Genomic DNA, 17,468 nt, shown 5'->3' on the forward strand with positions numbered 1-17,468 from the left:
GTTGTTTTCTTGTGAATCATACATTTTGCAAAAATTCCATTGAGTTGTTTCAAAATTTCAAGCTTTGCCTTTGATAATCATCTTCTATAAAAGAGTTTGATTGTTTTGCATAGGATGGATATATATGAATATAAAGATTAATATATTAGTATGTAAAGATTTATATATATGTGTTTATTTATTATAAACGTGTTAAGCCTTACAGTAATTGCAGTACTTTTGTTATGTTTATTGCTAAAAGTTTGGTTTAAGTAAGTTTCAAAATGATTAAAAACATTATATCATCAGAAATGTTGTCTGGTGGATAAGAATAAAGTCACCAAAACAATCAGAGTTAATGTTTGTGTCGTCAGCTGTGAGGTATTTCCAGCATTTATGTCATCGTCATTGTTATTGTTTTTTCTCCTAATTCTCTCGGGTTTACAGGATAACCGTGATATGTCTCTGGCCTGGAATGCTGGACATTTTGTCTCTTTGCACGAGCTTTTGGCCAGTTTCTCTTTAACGGTCATTTCCTGTTCCGTCTCTAATCCAAAACACATACTATTCATAAGTTGTCTCTTTACATACTCGTGCTCTGTCCAATGCTCACTTCCACCTAGCTGTACGCATGTGCAGTTGATGTAGTTGTCAGATATAGCAAGCTGGTTGACAGTCGATACGATGTTATCCAGAGCAAGGCATGGGAATGTCTCCATCCTATTTTCTGTGAAAGTGACTTTTCCCACTGACTGCATGTCGTGAAGGAAAGGTCCACTAAAATGTATTAGCCTCGTTCTGGTTATAACAAATCCTTTTTCTACATTAGAAATGTCACTAAACACGTTCGGATCTATCTCGTGAATTGTACAATTTGAAATCTGAAACATAGTGAGGTTAGTCAGGTGAGAGAACGCGGCAGTTTCCAAAGTGGTAACCGTGGTCAACTGTAGAACGACCGAAGTGGGCGTGGCGATGTTACTTATTGCCATGGTAGCAATAGAACCAATGACAGTCCTGATCACATAAAGATCCTCTAGGTAAGGTAACCCCTCGAAGGCACAGCCTGCGATACGTCCAATATTACTACGACTGAACTCAATAGTTTTTACCATGGGAATGCTTCTGAATGCATCAGCCGGTATCAGCTCCGTCACCAGTTGTTCGAAGAAGATTTTTGTGGTGTTTTGAGGAAACCTTTTGGGTACGTGTATCAACTCAAAACAACGAACAATTGTTGCTCTACAGGAACATTGTCCCCCGCAAAGGTCATCCCCATCTGGCTCCTCAACATGTCCACGCCCTGGGGTCGGGGAACATAACAACAAGATGACGCCCCAGAACACATATCGTGCACCTATTTTCTGTAAAAGTATAGGAAAATTATGGTACTTAATAGTCAACATCCGTGAGAGCTGAAATAACAAGGTTTAGTCTTTAATACCATAATGATTAACGTCGCAAATTGTTTTATAAACTATATACTATCTCATCTTTGGTTTAATTAACAGTGATTTGTGAATACTTTGATAACAGCATTACGCAATGGAAATGTAGAAAGATAGAATGTATAGCTTTTCATGCTAGCCGTTATGAATTGATACCATGTCAAGTTTGGATTAGGTCGGTTCACATATGGGCATTTGTTGTTATTTGCTGTGTTATGTTAACGAACAGCTGTCATGATACATGTATCAGTTATTTTATAAAGAATTTTAGATTTAGATTTTAGATTTCTTCTGGTGATATTGAAACATTTTTAGCATTTATTGTCTCCTATGGTGATTTGTGTTAAGTTCATACAACATGTTATCAATCAATGGCTACCTAGTTTATTATTGTTGGGTTCATAGGCATGTTTGGTTTTTAAATAACTAGCTTCCTAGTTTTGTTATTGTGATGTTCATAGGCATGTTTGGTTTATCAACCAATAGCTTCCTAGTTTATTATTGTGATGTTCATAGGCATGTTTGGTTTATCAATCAATAGCTTCCTAGTTTATTATTGTGAGGTTCATAAGCATGTTTAGTTGATAAAGTAATAGCTTCCTAGTTTATTATTGTGAGGTTCATGGGCATGTTTGGTTTATGAACCAATAGCTTCCTAGTTTATTTTTGTGAGGTGATATGCATGTTTGGTATATCAACCAATAGCTTCCTAGTCTTTTATTGTGAGGTTCATAGGCATGTTTAGTTTACCAATCACTAGCTTCCTACTTGATTATTGTGAGGTTCAAAGACCTATTTGGTTTATCAACCAATAGCTTTCTAGTCTATTATTGTGAGGTTCATAGGCATGTTTGGTTTATCAATCACTAGCTTCCTAATTGATTATTGTAAGGTTGAAAGTCATGTTTGGTTTATCAACCAATAGCTTCCTAGTCTATTATTGTGAGGTTCATAGGAATGTTTGGTTTTTCAATCAATAACTTACTAGTTTATTATTGTAAGGTTCATAGTCATATTTAGTTTCTCAATCACTAGCTTCCTAGTTTTGTTATTGTGAGGTTCATAGGCATGTTTGGTTTAACAACCTATAGCTTCCTAGTTTATTATTGTGAGGTTCATAAGCATGTTTGGTTTATCAATCTATAGCTTTCTAGTTTATTAGTGTCATGTTCATAGGCATGTTAATTTATCAATCACTAGCTTCCTAGTAGATTGTGAGGTTCATAGGCATGTTTAGTTGATCAGTCAATAGCTTCCTAGTCTATTATTCTGAGGTTCATAAGCATGTTTGATTGATCAATCAATAGTTTCCCAGTTGATTTGGAGGTTCATAGGCATGTTTAGTTTATCTATCACTAGCTTCCTAGTCTATTATTGTTAGGTTCATAGGCATGTTTGGTTTATCAATCACTAGCTTCCTAGTTCATTATTGTGAGGTTCATAGCCATGTTTAGTTTATCAATCACTGGCTTCCTAGTCTATGATTTTGAGGTTCAAAGGCATATTGTTATCAACCAATAGCTTCCTGGTCTATTATTGTGAGGTTTATAGGCATGTTTGGTTGATCAATCAATAGCTAACTAGTTTCTTATTGTGAGGTTCATAGGCATGTTTAGTTGATCAATAACTCGCTCCTAGTTTTGTTATTGTGAGGTTCATAGGCATGTTTGGTTTATCAACCAATAGCTTCCTAGTTTATTAATATGAGGTTCATAGGCATGTTTAGTTTATCAATCACTAGCTTCTTACTACTTGATTATTATGAGATTCAAAGGCATATTTGGTTTATCAACAAATAGCTTCCTTCTCTATTATTGTGAGGTTCATAGGAATGTTTGGTTTATCAATCACTAGCTTCCTAATTTATTATTGTGAGGTTGAAAGTCATGTTTGGTTTATCAAGCAATAGCTTCCTAGTCTATTATTGTTACGTTCATAGGAATGTTAATCTATCAATAATTAGCTTCCTAGTTTTGTTATTGTGATGTTCATAGGCATTTTTGGTTTATCAACCAATAGCTTCCTAGTTTGTTAGTGTGATGTTCATAGGCATGTTTGGTTTATCAACCAATAGCTTCCTAGTTTATTATTGTGATGTTCATAGGCATGTTTGGTTTATCAATCAATAGCTTCCTAGTTTATTATTGTGAGGTTCATAAGCATGTTTAGTTGATAAAGCAATAGCTTCCTAGTTTATTATTGTGAGGTTCATTGGCATGTTTGGTGTATCAACCAATAGCTTCCTAGTCTATTTTTGTGAGGTTCAAAGGCATGTTTAGTTGATCAATCAATAGCTTCCTAGTTGATTGTGAGGTTCACAGGCATGTTTAGTTTATCAATAACTAGCTTCCTAGTTGATTGTGAGGTTCATAGCCATGTTTAGTTTATCAATAACTAGCTTACTAGTTTATTTTTGTGAGGTGATATGCATGTTTGGTTTATCAATCAATACCTTCCTAATTTATTATTGTGAGGTTCATTGGCATGTTTGGTTTATCAACCAATAGCTTCCTAATCTATTATTGTGAGGTTCATTGGCATGTTTGGTATAACAACCAATAGCTTCCTAATTTATTATTGTGAGGTTCATTGGCATGTTTGGTTTATCAACCAATAGCTTCCTAGTTTATAAGTATCAGATACATATTACTAGATAATTGTTTTGCGATTGTTGCTTTGTGTGAGGTCTATCACTTGATATGTCAGTTTAGTCATAGAATAGCTTGTTATTTTATTGTGTTAGGATCATTACTTAAACTGATTCACAAGTATGCTTGTAAGCCTTATCGAGTTCAGTTTTGTGCGACAGCAGTTTGGCTATGACTGTCCATTAACATTGCAATTGCGCTACACCTCTGAATTATCGTTAAGCGTGACATCTGGGTCAATGGCGAAATCAAAATGCCAACATGGAAAATTAATGTGGCTGAACTTAGAGCATCCGTTGGGAAGGGGGAGGGAGGGGGGACTTTGAGCGTTTTTTTAGTATAGTATTAAATTCTTAACTACAGAATAATGTTAATCAGTTAATGTCGTGTTAGAAAAAGGCCTATAATCACTGGTCTCTAATATTGACTACAGTACCAGGGAAATTAGTATCTGATATTGACTAAAGTACCAGAATAATTAGTTAATATCGTGTTATAAAAAGGCCTATAATCACTGGTCTCAGATATTGCCTACAGTGCCAGGATAATTAGTTAATGTGTTAGAAAAAGACCTGTGATCACTGGTCTCTGATATTGCCTACAATGCCAGGATAATTAGTTAATGTGTTAGAAAAAGACCTGTAATCACTGGTCTTTGATATTGACTACAGTACCAGAATAATTAGTTGATATCGTGTTATAAAAAGACCTATAATCACTGGTCTCTGATATTGGGGTTATAACTACAGTACCAGGATAATTAGTATCTGATATTGACTACAGTACCAGGATGATTAGTTAATAGCGTGTTATAAAAAAGATCTATAATCACTGGTCTCTGATATTGACTACAGTACCAGGATATTTAGTTAATATCGTGTTATAAAAAGGCCTATAATCACTGGTCTCTGATATTGACTACAGTACCAGGATAATTAGTTGATATCGTGTTATAAAAAGGCCTATAATCACTGGTCTCTGATATTGGGGTTATAACTACAGTACCAGGATAATTAGTATCTGATATTGACTACAGTACCAGGATGATTAGTTAATAGCGTGTTATAAAAAGATCTATAATCACTGGTCTCTGATATTGACTACAGTACCAGGATATTTAGTTAATATCGTGTTATAAAAAGGCCTATAATCACTGGTCTCTGATATTGGGGTTATAACTACAGTGCCAGGATAATTTGTTAATATCGTGTGTGAAAAAGACCTATAATCACTGGTCTCTGATATTGACTACAGTACCAGGAAAATTAGTTAATGTCGTGTTAGAAAAAGGCCTATAATCACTGGTCTTTGATATCGGGGTTATAACTACAGTGCCAGAATAATTAGTTAATATCGTGATAGAAAAAGACCTATAATCACTGGTATCTGATATTGACTACAGTACCAGGGAAATTAGTATCTGATATTGACTAAAGTACCAGGATAATTAGTTAATGTTTTGTTATAAAAAGGCCTATAATCACTGGTCTCTGATATTGACTACAGTACCAGAATAGTTAGTTAATGTCGTGTTAGAAAAATGCCTATAATCACTGGTCTCTGATATTGACTACAGTACCAGGATTATTAGTCTCTGATATTGATTATAGTACCAGGATAATAAGCTAATTTCGTGTTAAAAAAGGCCTATAATTACTGGTCTCTGATATTGGGGTTATAACTACAATACCAGGATAATTAGTAGATGTCGTGTTAGAAAAAGGCCTATAATCACTGGTCTCTGATATTGGGGTTATAACTACAGTGCTAGAATAATTAGTTAATATCGTGTTAGAAAAAGGCCTATAATCACTGGTCTCTGATATTGACTATAGTACCATGATAATTAGTTAATGTTGTGTTAGAAAAAGGCCTATAATCACTGGTCTCTGATATTGACTACAGTGCCAGGATAATTAGTTAATGTGTTAGAAAAAGACCTGTAATCACTGGTCTTTGATATTGACTACAGTGCCAGAATAATTAGTTAATATCGTGTTAGAAAAAGGCCTATAATCACTGGTCTCTGATATTGACTACAGTACCAGAATAATTAGTTAATATCGTGTTATAAAAAGACCTATAATCACTGGTCTCTGATATTGGGGTTATAACTACAGTACCAGGATAATTAGTATCTGATATTGACTACAGTACCAGGATGATTAGTTAATAGCGTGTTATAAAAAGATCTATAATCACTGGTCTCTGATATTGACTACAGTACCAGGATAATTAGTTAATGTGTTAGAAAAAGACCTGTAATCACTGGTCTTTGATATTGACTACAGTGCCAGAATAATTAGTTAATATCGTGTTATAAAAAGACCTATAATCACTGGTCTCTGATATTGGGGTTATAACTACAGTACCAGGATAATTAGTATCTGATATTGACTACAGTACCAGGATGATTAGTTAATAGCGTGTTATAAAAAGACCTATAATCACTGGTCTCTGATATTGACTACAGTACCAGAATAATTAGTTAATATCGTGTTATAAAAAGGCCTATAATCACTGGTCTCTGATATTGACTACAGTACCAGGATAATTAGTTGATATCGTGTTATAAAAAGGCCTATAATCACTGGTCTCTGATATTGGGGTTATAACTACAGTACCAGGATAATTAGTATCTGATATTGACTACAGTACCAGGATGATTAGTTAATAGCGTGTTATAAAAAGATCTATAATCACTGGTCTCTGATATTGACTACAGTACCAGGATATTTAGTTAATATCGTGTTATAAAAAGGCCTATAATCACTGGTCTCTGATATTGACTACAGTACCAGGATAATTAGTTGATATCGTGTTATAAAAAGGCCTATAATCACTGGTCTCTGATATTGGGGTTATAACTACAGTACCAGGATAATTTGTTAATATCGTGTGTGAAAAAGACCTATAATCACTGGTCTCTGATATTGACTACAGTACCAGGAAAATTAGTTAATGTCGTGTTAGAAAAAGGCCTATAATCACTGGTCTCTGATATTGACTACAGTACCAGGATAATTAGTTAATGTCGTGTTAGAAAAAGGCCTATAATCACTGGTCTCTGATATCGGGGTTATAACTACAGTGCCAGAATAATTAGTTAATATCGTGATAGAAAAAGACCTATAATCACTGGTATCTGATATTGACTACAGTACCAGGATAATTAGATCTGTGAGTACCAGGATAATTAGTTAATGTTTTGAAAAAGGCCTATAATCACTGGTATCTGATATTGACTAAAGTACCAGGATAATTAGTTAATGTTTTGTTATAAAAAGGCCTATAATCACTGGTCTCTGATATTGACTACAGTACCAGAATAATTAGTTAATGTCGTGTTAGAAAAATGCCTATAATCACTGGTCTCTGATATTGACTACAGTACCAGGATAATTAGTTAATGTGTTATAAAAAGACCTGTAATCACTGGTCTCTGATATTGCCTACACATGTGCCAGGATAATTAGTTAATGTGTTAGAAAAAGACCTGTAATCACTGGTATTTGATATTGACTACAGTACCAGAATAATTAGTTAATATCGTGTTATAAAAAGGCCTATAATCACTGGTCTCTGATATTGGGGTTATTACTACAGTACCAGGATAATTAGTATCTGATATTGACTACAGTACCAGGATGATTAGTTAATATCGTGTTATAAAAAGGCCTATAATCACTGGTCTCTGATATTGGGGTTATAACTACAGTACCAGGATAATTTGTTAATATCGTGTGTGAAAAAGACCTATAATCACTGGTATCTGATATTGACTACAGTACCAGGATAATTAGTTAATGTTGTGTTAGAAAAAGGCCTATAATCTCTGGTCTCTGATATTGACTACAGTACCAGGATAACTAGTTAATGTTTTGTTATAAAAAGGCCTCTAATCACTGGTCTCTGATATTGACTACAGTGCCAGGATAATTAGTTAATGTGTTGGAAAAAGGTCTATAATCACTGGTCTCTGATATTGACTACAGTACCAGGATAATTAGTTAATATCGTGTTATAAAAAGGCCTATAATCACTGGTCTCTGATATTGGGGTTATAACTACAGTACCAGGATAATTTGTTAATATCGTGTGTGAAGAAAAAGACCTATAATCACTGGTCTCTGATATTGACTACAGTACCAGGATAATTAGTTAATGTCGTGTTAGAAAAAGGCCTATAATCACTGGTCTCTGATATTGGGGTTATAACTACAGTGCCAGAATAATTAGTTAATATCGTGATAGAAAAAGGCCTATAATCACTGGTATCTGATATTGACTACAGTACCAGGATAACTAGTTAATGTTGTGTTAGAAAAAGATCTATAATCACTGGTCTCTGATATTGACTACAGTACCAGAATAATTAGTTAATATCGTGTTATAAAAAGACCTGTAATCACTGGTCTCTGATATTGCCTACAGTGCCAGGATAATTAGTTAATATCGTGTTAGGAAAAGACCTATTATCACTGGTCTCTGATATTGACTACAGTGCCAGAATAATTAGTTAATGTGTTAGAAAAAGACCTGTAATCACTGGTATTTGATATTGACTACAGTACCAGAATAATTAGTTAATATCGTGTTATAAAAAGGCCTATAATCACTGGTCTCTGATATTGGGGTTATAACTACAGTACCAGGATAATTATATTGATATTGACTACAGTACCAGGATGATTAGTTAATATCGTGTTATAAAAAGGCCTATAATCACTGGTCTCTGATATTGGGGTTATAACTACAGTACCAGGATAATTTGTTAATATCGTGTGTGAAAAAGACCTATAATCACTGGTCTCTGATATTTACTACAGTACCAGGATAATTAGTATCTGATATTGACTACAGAACCAGGATAATTAGTTAATGTTGTGTTAGAAAAAGGCCTATAATCACTGGTCTCTGATATTGACTACAGTACCAGTATAACTAGTTAATGTTTTGTTATAAAAAGGCCTCTAATCACTGGTCTCTGATATTGACTACAGTACCAGGATAATTAGTTAATGTGTTAGAAAAAGATCTATAATCACTGGTCTCTGATATTGACTACAGTACCAGGATATTTAGTTAATATCGTGTTATAAAAAGGCCTATAATCACTGGTCTCTGATATTGGGGTTATAACTACAGTACCAGGATAATTTGTTAATATCGTGTGTGAAAAAGACCTATAATCACTGGTCTCTGATATTGACTACAGTACCAGGATAATTAGTTAATGTCGTGTTAGAAAAAGGCCTATAATCACTGGTCTCTGATATCGGGGTTATAACTACAGTGCCAGAATAATTAGTTAATATCGTGATAGAAAAAGACCTATAATCACTGGTATCTGATATTGACTACAGTACCAGGATAACTAGTTAATGTTGTGTTAGAAAAAGGCCTATAATCACTGGTCTCTGATATTGACTACAGTACCAGGATTATTAGTCTCTGATATTGATTATAGTACCAGAATAATAAGCTAATGTCGTGTTAAAATAAGGCCTATAATTACTGGTCTCTCATATTGGGGTTATATTTACAATACCAGGATAATTAGTAGATGTCGTGTTAGAAAAAGGCCTATAATCACTGGTCTCTGATATTGACTAGAGTGCCAGGATAATTAGTTTATGTGTTAGAAAAAGACCTATAATCACTGGTCTCTGATATTAACTACAGTGCCAGGATAATTAGTGAATGTCGTGTTCGAAAAAACTTATAATCACTGGTCTCTGATATTGGGGTTATAACTACAGTACCAGAATAATTAGTTAATATCGTGTTAGAAAAAGGCCTATAATCACTGGTCTCTGATATTGGGGTTATAACTACAGTACCAGGATAATTTGTTAATATCGTGTGTGAAAAAGACCTATAATCACTGGTCTCTGATATTTACTACAGTACCAGGATAATTAGTATCTGATATTGACTACAGTACCAGGATGATTAGTTAATGTGTTAGAAAAAGACCTATAATCACTGGTCTCTGATATTGACTACAGTACCAGGATAATTAGTATCTGATATTGACTACAGTACCAGAATAATTAGTTAATATCGTGTTATAAAAAGACCTGTAATCACTGGTCTCTGATATTGCCTACAGTACCAGAATAATTAGTTAATATCGTGTTATAAAAAGACCTATAATCACTGGTCTCTGATATTGGGGTTATAACTACAGTACCAGGATAATTAGTATCTGATATTGACTACAGTACCAGGATGATTAGTTAATATCGTGTTATAAAAAGGCCTATAATCACTGGTCTCTGATATTGCCTACAGTGCCAGGATAATTAGTTAATGTGTTAGAAAAAGACCTGTAATCACTGGTCTTTGATATTGACTACAGTACCAGAATAATTAGTTAATATCGTGTTATAAAAAGACCTATAATCACTGGTCTCTGATATTGGGGTTATAACTACAGTACCAGGATAATTAGTATCTGATATTGACTACAGTACCAGGATGATTAGTCAATATCGTGTTATAAAAAGACCTATAATCACTGGTCTCTGATATTGACTACAGTACCAGGATAATTAGTTAATATCGTGTTATAAAAAGGCCTCTAATCACTGGTCTCTGATATTGGGGTTATAACTACAGTACCAGGATAATTAGTATCTGATATTGACTACAGTACCAGGATGATTAGTTAATATCGTGTTATAAAAAGGCCTATAATCACTGGTCTCTGATATTGGGGTTATAACTACAGTACCAGGATAATTTGTTAATATCGTGTGTGAAAAAGACCTATAATCACTGGTCTCTGATATTGACTACAGTGCCAGGATAATTAGTTAATGTGTTAGAAAAAGACCTGTAATCACTGGTTTCTGATATTGACTACAGTACCAGGATAATTTGTTAATATCGTGTTATAAAAAGGCCTATAATCACTGGTCTCTGATATTGACTACAGTACCAGGATAATTAGTATCTGATATTGACTACAGTACCAGGATGATTAGTTAATATCGTGTTATAAAAAGGCCTATAATCACTGGTCTCTGATATTGGGGTTATAACTACAGTGCCAGGATAATTTGTTAATATCGTGTGTGAAAAAGACCTATAATCACTGGTCTCTGATATTGACTACAGTGCCAGGATAATTAGTTAATGTGTTAGAAAAAGACATGTAATCACTGGTCTCTGATATTGGGGTTATAACTACAGTGCCAGAATAATTAGTTAATTTCGTGTTAGAAAAAGGCCTATAATCACTGGTCTCTGATATTGGGGTTATAACTGCAGTACCAGGATAATTAGTATCTGATATTGACTTAAGTACCAGGATGATTAGTTAATGTCGTGTTAGAAAAAGGCCTATAATCACTGGTCTCTGATATTGGGGTTATAACTACAGTGCCAGAATAATTAGTTAATTTCGTGTTAGAAAAAGGCCTATAATCACTGGTCTCTGATATTGGGGTTATAACTGCAGTACCAGGATAATTAGTATCTGATATTGACTACAGTACCAGGATGATTAGTTAATAGCGTGTTATAAAAAGATCTATAATCACTGGTCTCTGATATTGACTACAGTACCAGGATATTTAGTTAATATCGTGTTATAAAAAGGCCTATAATCACTGGTCTCTGATATTGACTACAGTACCAGGATAATTAGTTAATATGGTGTTATAAAAAGGTCTATAATCATTGGTCTCTGATATTGGGGTGATAACTACAGTACCAGGATAATTTGTTAATATCGTGTGTGAAAAAGACCTATAATCACTGGTCTCTGATATTGACTACAGTACCAGGAAAATTAGTTAATGTCGTGTTAGAAAAAGGCCTATAATCACTGGTCTCTGATATTGACTACAGTACCAGGATAATTAGTTAATGTCGTGTTAGAAAAAGGCCTATAATCACTGGTCTCTGATATCGGGGTTATAACTACAGTGCCAGAATAATTAGTTAATATCGTGATAGAAAAAGACCTATAATCACTGGTATCTGATATTGACTACAGTACCAGGATAATTAGTTAATGTTGTGTTAGAAAAAGGCCTATAATCACTGGTCTCTGATATTGACTACAGTACCAGGATAATTAGTTAATATCGTGTTATAAAAAGGCCTATAATCACTGGTCTCTGATATTGGGGTTATAACTACAGTACCAGGATAATTTGTTAATATCGTGTGTGAAAAAGACCTATAATCACTGGTCTCTGATATTGACTACAGTGCCAGGATAATTAGTTATTGTTGTGTTAGAAAAAGGCCTATAATCACTGGTCTCTGATATTGACTACAGTACCAGAATAATTAGTTATTGTTGTGTTAGAAAAAGGCCTATAATCACTGGTCTCTGATATTGACTACAGTACCAGGATAATTAGTAAATATCGTGTTAGAAAAAGGCCTATAATTACTGGTCTCTGATATTGAATACAGTACCAGGATAATTAGTTAATGTCGTGTTGGAAGAAGACCTATAATCACTGGTCTCTGATATTGACTACAGCACCAGGATAATTAGTATCTGATATTGACTTAAGTACCAGGATGATTAGTTAATGTTGTGTTAGAAAAAGGCCTATAATCACTGGTCTCTGATATTGGGGTTATAACTACAGTGCCAGAATAATTAGTTAATTTCGTGTTAGAAAAAGGCCTATAATCACTGGTCTCTGATATTGGGGTTATAACTGCAGTACCAGGATAATTAGTATCTTATATTGACTACAGTACCAGGATGATTAGTTAATAGCGTGTTATAAAAAGATCTATAATCACTGGTCTCTGATATTGACTACAGTACCAGGATATTTAGTTAATGTCGTGTTATAAAAAGGCCTATAATCACTGGTCTCTGATATTGACTACAGTACCAGGATATTTAGTTAATATCGTGTTATAAAAAGGCCTATAATCACTGGTCTCTGATATTGGGGTTATAACTACAGTACCAGGATAATTTGTTAATATCGTGTGTGAAAAAGACCTATAATCACTGGTCTCTGATATTGACTACAGTACCAGGAAAATTAGTTAATGTCGTGTTAGAAAAAGGCCTATAATCACTGGTCTCTGATATTGGGGTTATAACTACAGTGCCAGAATAATTAGTTAATTTCGTGTTAGAAAAAGGCCTATAATCACTGGTCTCTGATATTGGGGTTATAACTGCAGTACCAGGATAATTAGTATCTTATATTGACTACAGTACCAGGATGATTAGTTAATAGCGTGTTATAAAAAGATCTATAATCACTGGTCTCTGATATTGACTACAGTACCAGGATATTTAGTTAATGTCGTGTTATAAAAAGGCCTATAATCACTGGTCTCTGATATTGACTACAGTACCAGGATATTTAGTTAATATCGTGTTATAAAAAGGCCTATAATCACTGGTCTCTGATATTGGGGTTATAACTACAGTACCAGGATAATTTGTTAATATCGTGTGTGAAAAAGACCTATAATCACTGGTCTCTGATATTGACTACAGTACCAGGAAAATTAGTTAATGTCGTGTTAGAAAAAGGCCTATAATCACTGGTCTCTGATATTGGGGTTATAACTACAGTACCAGGATAATTTGTTAATATCGTGTGTGAAAAAGACCTATAATCACTGGTCTCTGATATTGACTACAGTACCAGGAAAATTAGTTAATGTCGTGTTAGAAAAAGACCTATAATCACTGGTCTCTGATATTGACTACAGTACCAGGAAAATTAGTTAATGTCGTGTTAGAAAAAGGCCTATAATCACTGGTCTCTGATATTGACTACAGTACCAGGATAATTAGTTAATGTCGTGTTAGAAAAAGGCCTATAATCACTGGTCTCTGATATCGGGGTTATAACTACAGTGCCAGAATAATTAGTTAATATCGTGATAGAAAAAGACCTATAATCACTGGTATCTGATATTGACTACAGTACCAGGATAATTAGTTAATGTTGTGTTAGAAAAAGGCCTATAATCACTGGTCTCTGATATTGACTACAGTACCAGGATAATTAGTTAATGTGTTAGAAAAAGACCTGTAATCACTGGTCTCTGATATTGACTACAGTACCAGGATAATTAGTAAATATCGTGTTAGGAAAAGGTCTATAATCACTGGTCTCTGATATTGACTACAGTACCAGGATTATTAGTCTCTGATATTGATTATAGTACCAGAATAATAAGCTAATGTCGTGTTAAAATCAGGCCTATAATTACTGGTCTCTGATATTGGGGTTATATTTACAATACCAGGATAATTAGTAGATGTCGTGTTAGAAAAAGGCCTATAATCACTGGTCTCTGATATTGACTAGAGTGCCAGGATAATTAGTGAATGTCGTGTTCGAAAAAACTTATAATCACTGGTCTCTGATATTGGGGTTATAACTACAGTACCAGAATAATTAGTTAATATCGTGTTAGAAAAAGGCCTATAATCACTGGTCTCTGATATTGGGGTTATAACTACAGTGCCAGAATAATTAGTTAATATCGTGTTAGAAAAAGGCCTATAATCACTGGTCTCTGATATTGACTACAGTACCAGAATAATTAGTTAATGTTGTGTTAGAAAAAGACCTATAATCACTGGTATCTGATATTGACTACAGTACCAGGATAATTAGTATCTGATATTGACTACAGTACCAGGATGATTAGTTAATATCGTGTTATAAAAAGGCCTATAATCACTGGTCTCTGATATTGGGGTTATAACTACAGTGCCAGAATAATTAGTTAATATCGTGTTCGAAAAAACTTATAATCAGTGGTCTCTGATATTGGGGTTATAACTACAGTACCAGGATAATTTGTTAATATCGTGTTTGAAAAAGACCTATAATCACTGGTCTCTGATATTAACTACAGTGCCAGGATAATTAGTGAATGTCGTGTTCGAAAAAACTTATAATCAGTGGTCTCTGATATTGGGGTTATAACTACAGTACCAGGATAATTTGTTAATATCGTGTTTGAAAAAGACCTATAATCACTGGTCTCTGATATTGACTAAAGTACCAGGATAATTAGTTAATGTCGTGTTAGAAAAAGGCCTATAATCACTGGTCTCTGATATTGAGGTTATAACTACAGTGCCAGAATAATTAGTTAATATCGTGTTGGAAAAAGGCCTATAATTACAGGTCTCTGATATTGACTACAGTACCAGGATAATAAGTTAATATTGTGTTAGAAAAAGGCCTATAATTACTGGTCTCTGATATTGACTACAGTGCCAGGATAATTAGTTAATGTTGTGTTAGAAAAAGGCCTATAATCACTGGTCTCTGATATTGACTACAGTACCAGGATAATTAGTTAATGTTGTGTTAGAAAAAGGCCTATAATCACTGGTCTCTGATATTGACTACAGTGCCAGGATAATTAGTCTCTGATATTGGGGTTATAACTACAGTACCAGGATAATTAGTAAATATCGTGTTAGAAAAAGGCCTATAATCACTGGTCTCTGATATTGACTACAGTGCCAGGATAATTAGTTAATGTCGTGTTAGAAAAGACCTATAATTAGAGGTACCTTGGTGTTTATTGTACAACTGTAATACCAGGTTTTACCAGGCCTGTCTATGATTTTATGCAGAAATCTGTGTTAATTTTATCATATCCCTCTCGCTTATCTGACACCATAGATCTGATTCAGTGATGATTTGTTTACGATAAAGGACAGACATTGTGTGTAACAGTAGTTATAAACCAACGTTTTCTTCTGACTAGCCTCGATTACTGGCAACCCTCATGATCAGATCAACAGAGATGACGTATATATATATAAACATTCAGTATACTACATGTAGTAATGATAATGATTATGTTTTGTTATCGAATACTCACCGTTCTGATACCATTCCGCTGTTCCAATTCCATCGTTACGGTATCTGTTTCCAAGATGGTGACCGATCTCTGCCAACGTGACAAAGGATAAAAAGACGTTTGCTTACACTTATTAAATATACACCTGTATTCTTGTTACCTTTTGGTTACCTGTAAGGTACATGCGGTGTACCCTCGGGCGAATCTTAAATCATATTCATCAAAATGTCAGTAGCAATAGAAGAAGCGACATCGTGCGGCATTGTGTTTTGTGGATGTACATCCTTGTGAATGTGCACATACTGTACATGTTCAAGGTGTTATTACAGAAATCGTATTAGTCAAAATGCTTTGAACTGATGAGGTGATAATCTATTAAAGGTTACGGCCTGGTTCAATTTCTATCTAAACGTTTTACTCTGTTTATATTTATTTTCATTACCACTTACGATTATTTCGTTTTTTCCAAGGCTTTTATTACTTGGCATTTCAGAGACTAAACTTGAGCTCTGTATTTCTTCAGAAAAGTCGAACAATTGGTGTTTGCAATTTTAAACAATTAGAAATGAAGAAATTAAGTCAGGTAGACAGTTAAAAATCGTTCAAGTATTGCAGTAGTGTAAGAGTTATTGCCTATATTGTCGTATGCATATATACTCAACCAAAAAAGAAAGGTTAACATGTTTCCTTGGCGAATACCTGTAAATGAGTGAAAACAAAATGACGTTTGTGCAATATTAGAAAATGGTAAGGATTTACATTACAAAATCCAAGGGGGGTTACCAAAATCATTCAAGCGTGAAAGTCTGCATTAGAGAAAGAGCTGCACGAGGTTTTCTGCGACTCACTTATATCTTCGCTTGAATTTCATAAACATTCAAACTGACAACTGTTCCTTAGATAAACAAACATTACTTGTTTTTGATCATATATGTGTTTGATGGAAAGAAATACACAATACTTGATTTGATGATATCTATGTGGGGTGGAGATATACACAGTACTTGTTTTGATAAAACCTGTGTCTGTGTGGGATGGATGTAGACACATATTACTTGGTTTTGATAATATCTGTTTGGGATGGAGATAGACTTTCATTTCTTGGTTTGATTATATCTGTATTTGTGTGTGAAAGTAAGCTAGACAAATATTACTTTTTCCGAAAATATATGTCCCTGTGTGTGGTATGGAGATAAAAACACATGACTTGTTTTGATAATATCTGTGAGGGATGGAGAAAAACACACATTACTTGTTTTGATAATACCAGGGTCTGTGTTTGGGAGGGAGATAGACACACATCACTTGTTTTGATAATATCTGTGTCTCTGTGTGAGAGGGAGATAGACACACATTACTTGTTTTGATGATACCAGGGTATGTGTGTGGGAGGGAGATTGACACAAATTACTTGTTTTGATAATATCTGTATTTGTGTGTGAAAGTGAGATAGACGCACCTTGTGTGTTTCGATAGTATATGTTCGTTTGTTTGGGATGGAGATAAAAACACCATGATACTTGTTTTGATAATATCTGTGTCTGTATTGGACTGA

At 34.2% G+C, this 17,468-nt stretch overlaps 1 protein-coding gene across 1 annotated transcript; it reads right to left on the reverse strand.

Moving 5' to 3' along the window:
* Window positions 1-284: 284 nt before the first annotated feature.
* On the reverse strand, window positions 285-1,385 carry LOC132553196 (uncharacterized). Its single transcript, XM_060217425.1, has one exon. It carries the CDS (start codon window positions 1,383-1,385, stop codon window positions 285-287), a length of 1,101 nt encoding a protein of 366 aa, XP_060073408.1.
* Window positions 1,386-17,468: the final 16,083 nt, after the last annotated feature.

The sequence above is a fragment of the Ylistrum balloti genome, unplaced genomic scaffold (assembly GCF_031769215.1).
Source record: "Ylistrum balloti isolate Yb309-2 unplaced genomic scaffold, AGI_CSIRO_Ybal_v1 Utg370308, whole genome shotgun sequence".
In the NCBI taxonomy this organism is placed as follows: Eukaryota; Metazoa; Mollusca; class Bivalvia; order Pectinida; family Pectinidae; genus Ylistrum; species Ylistrum balloti.

Bases quoted from the DNA above. Each gene is read 5' to 3' on its own strand.
- LOC132553196 (XM_060217425.1), bottom strand. From the start codon at position 1,385: ATGTTGACTATTAAGTACCATAATTTTCCTATACTTTTACAGAAAATA.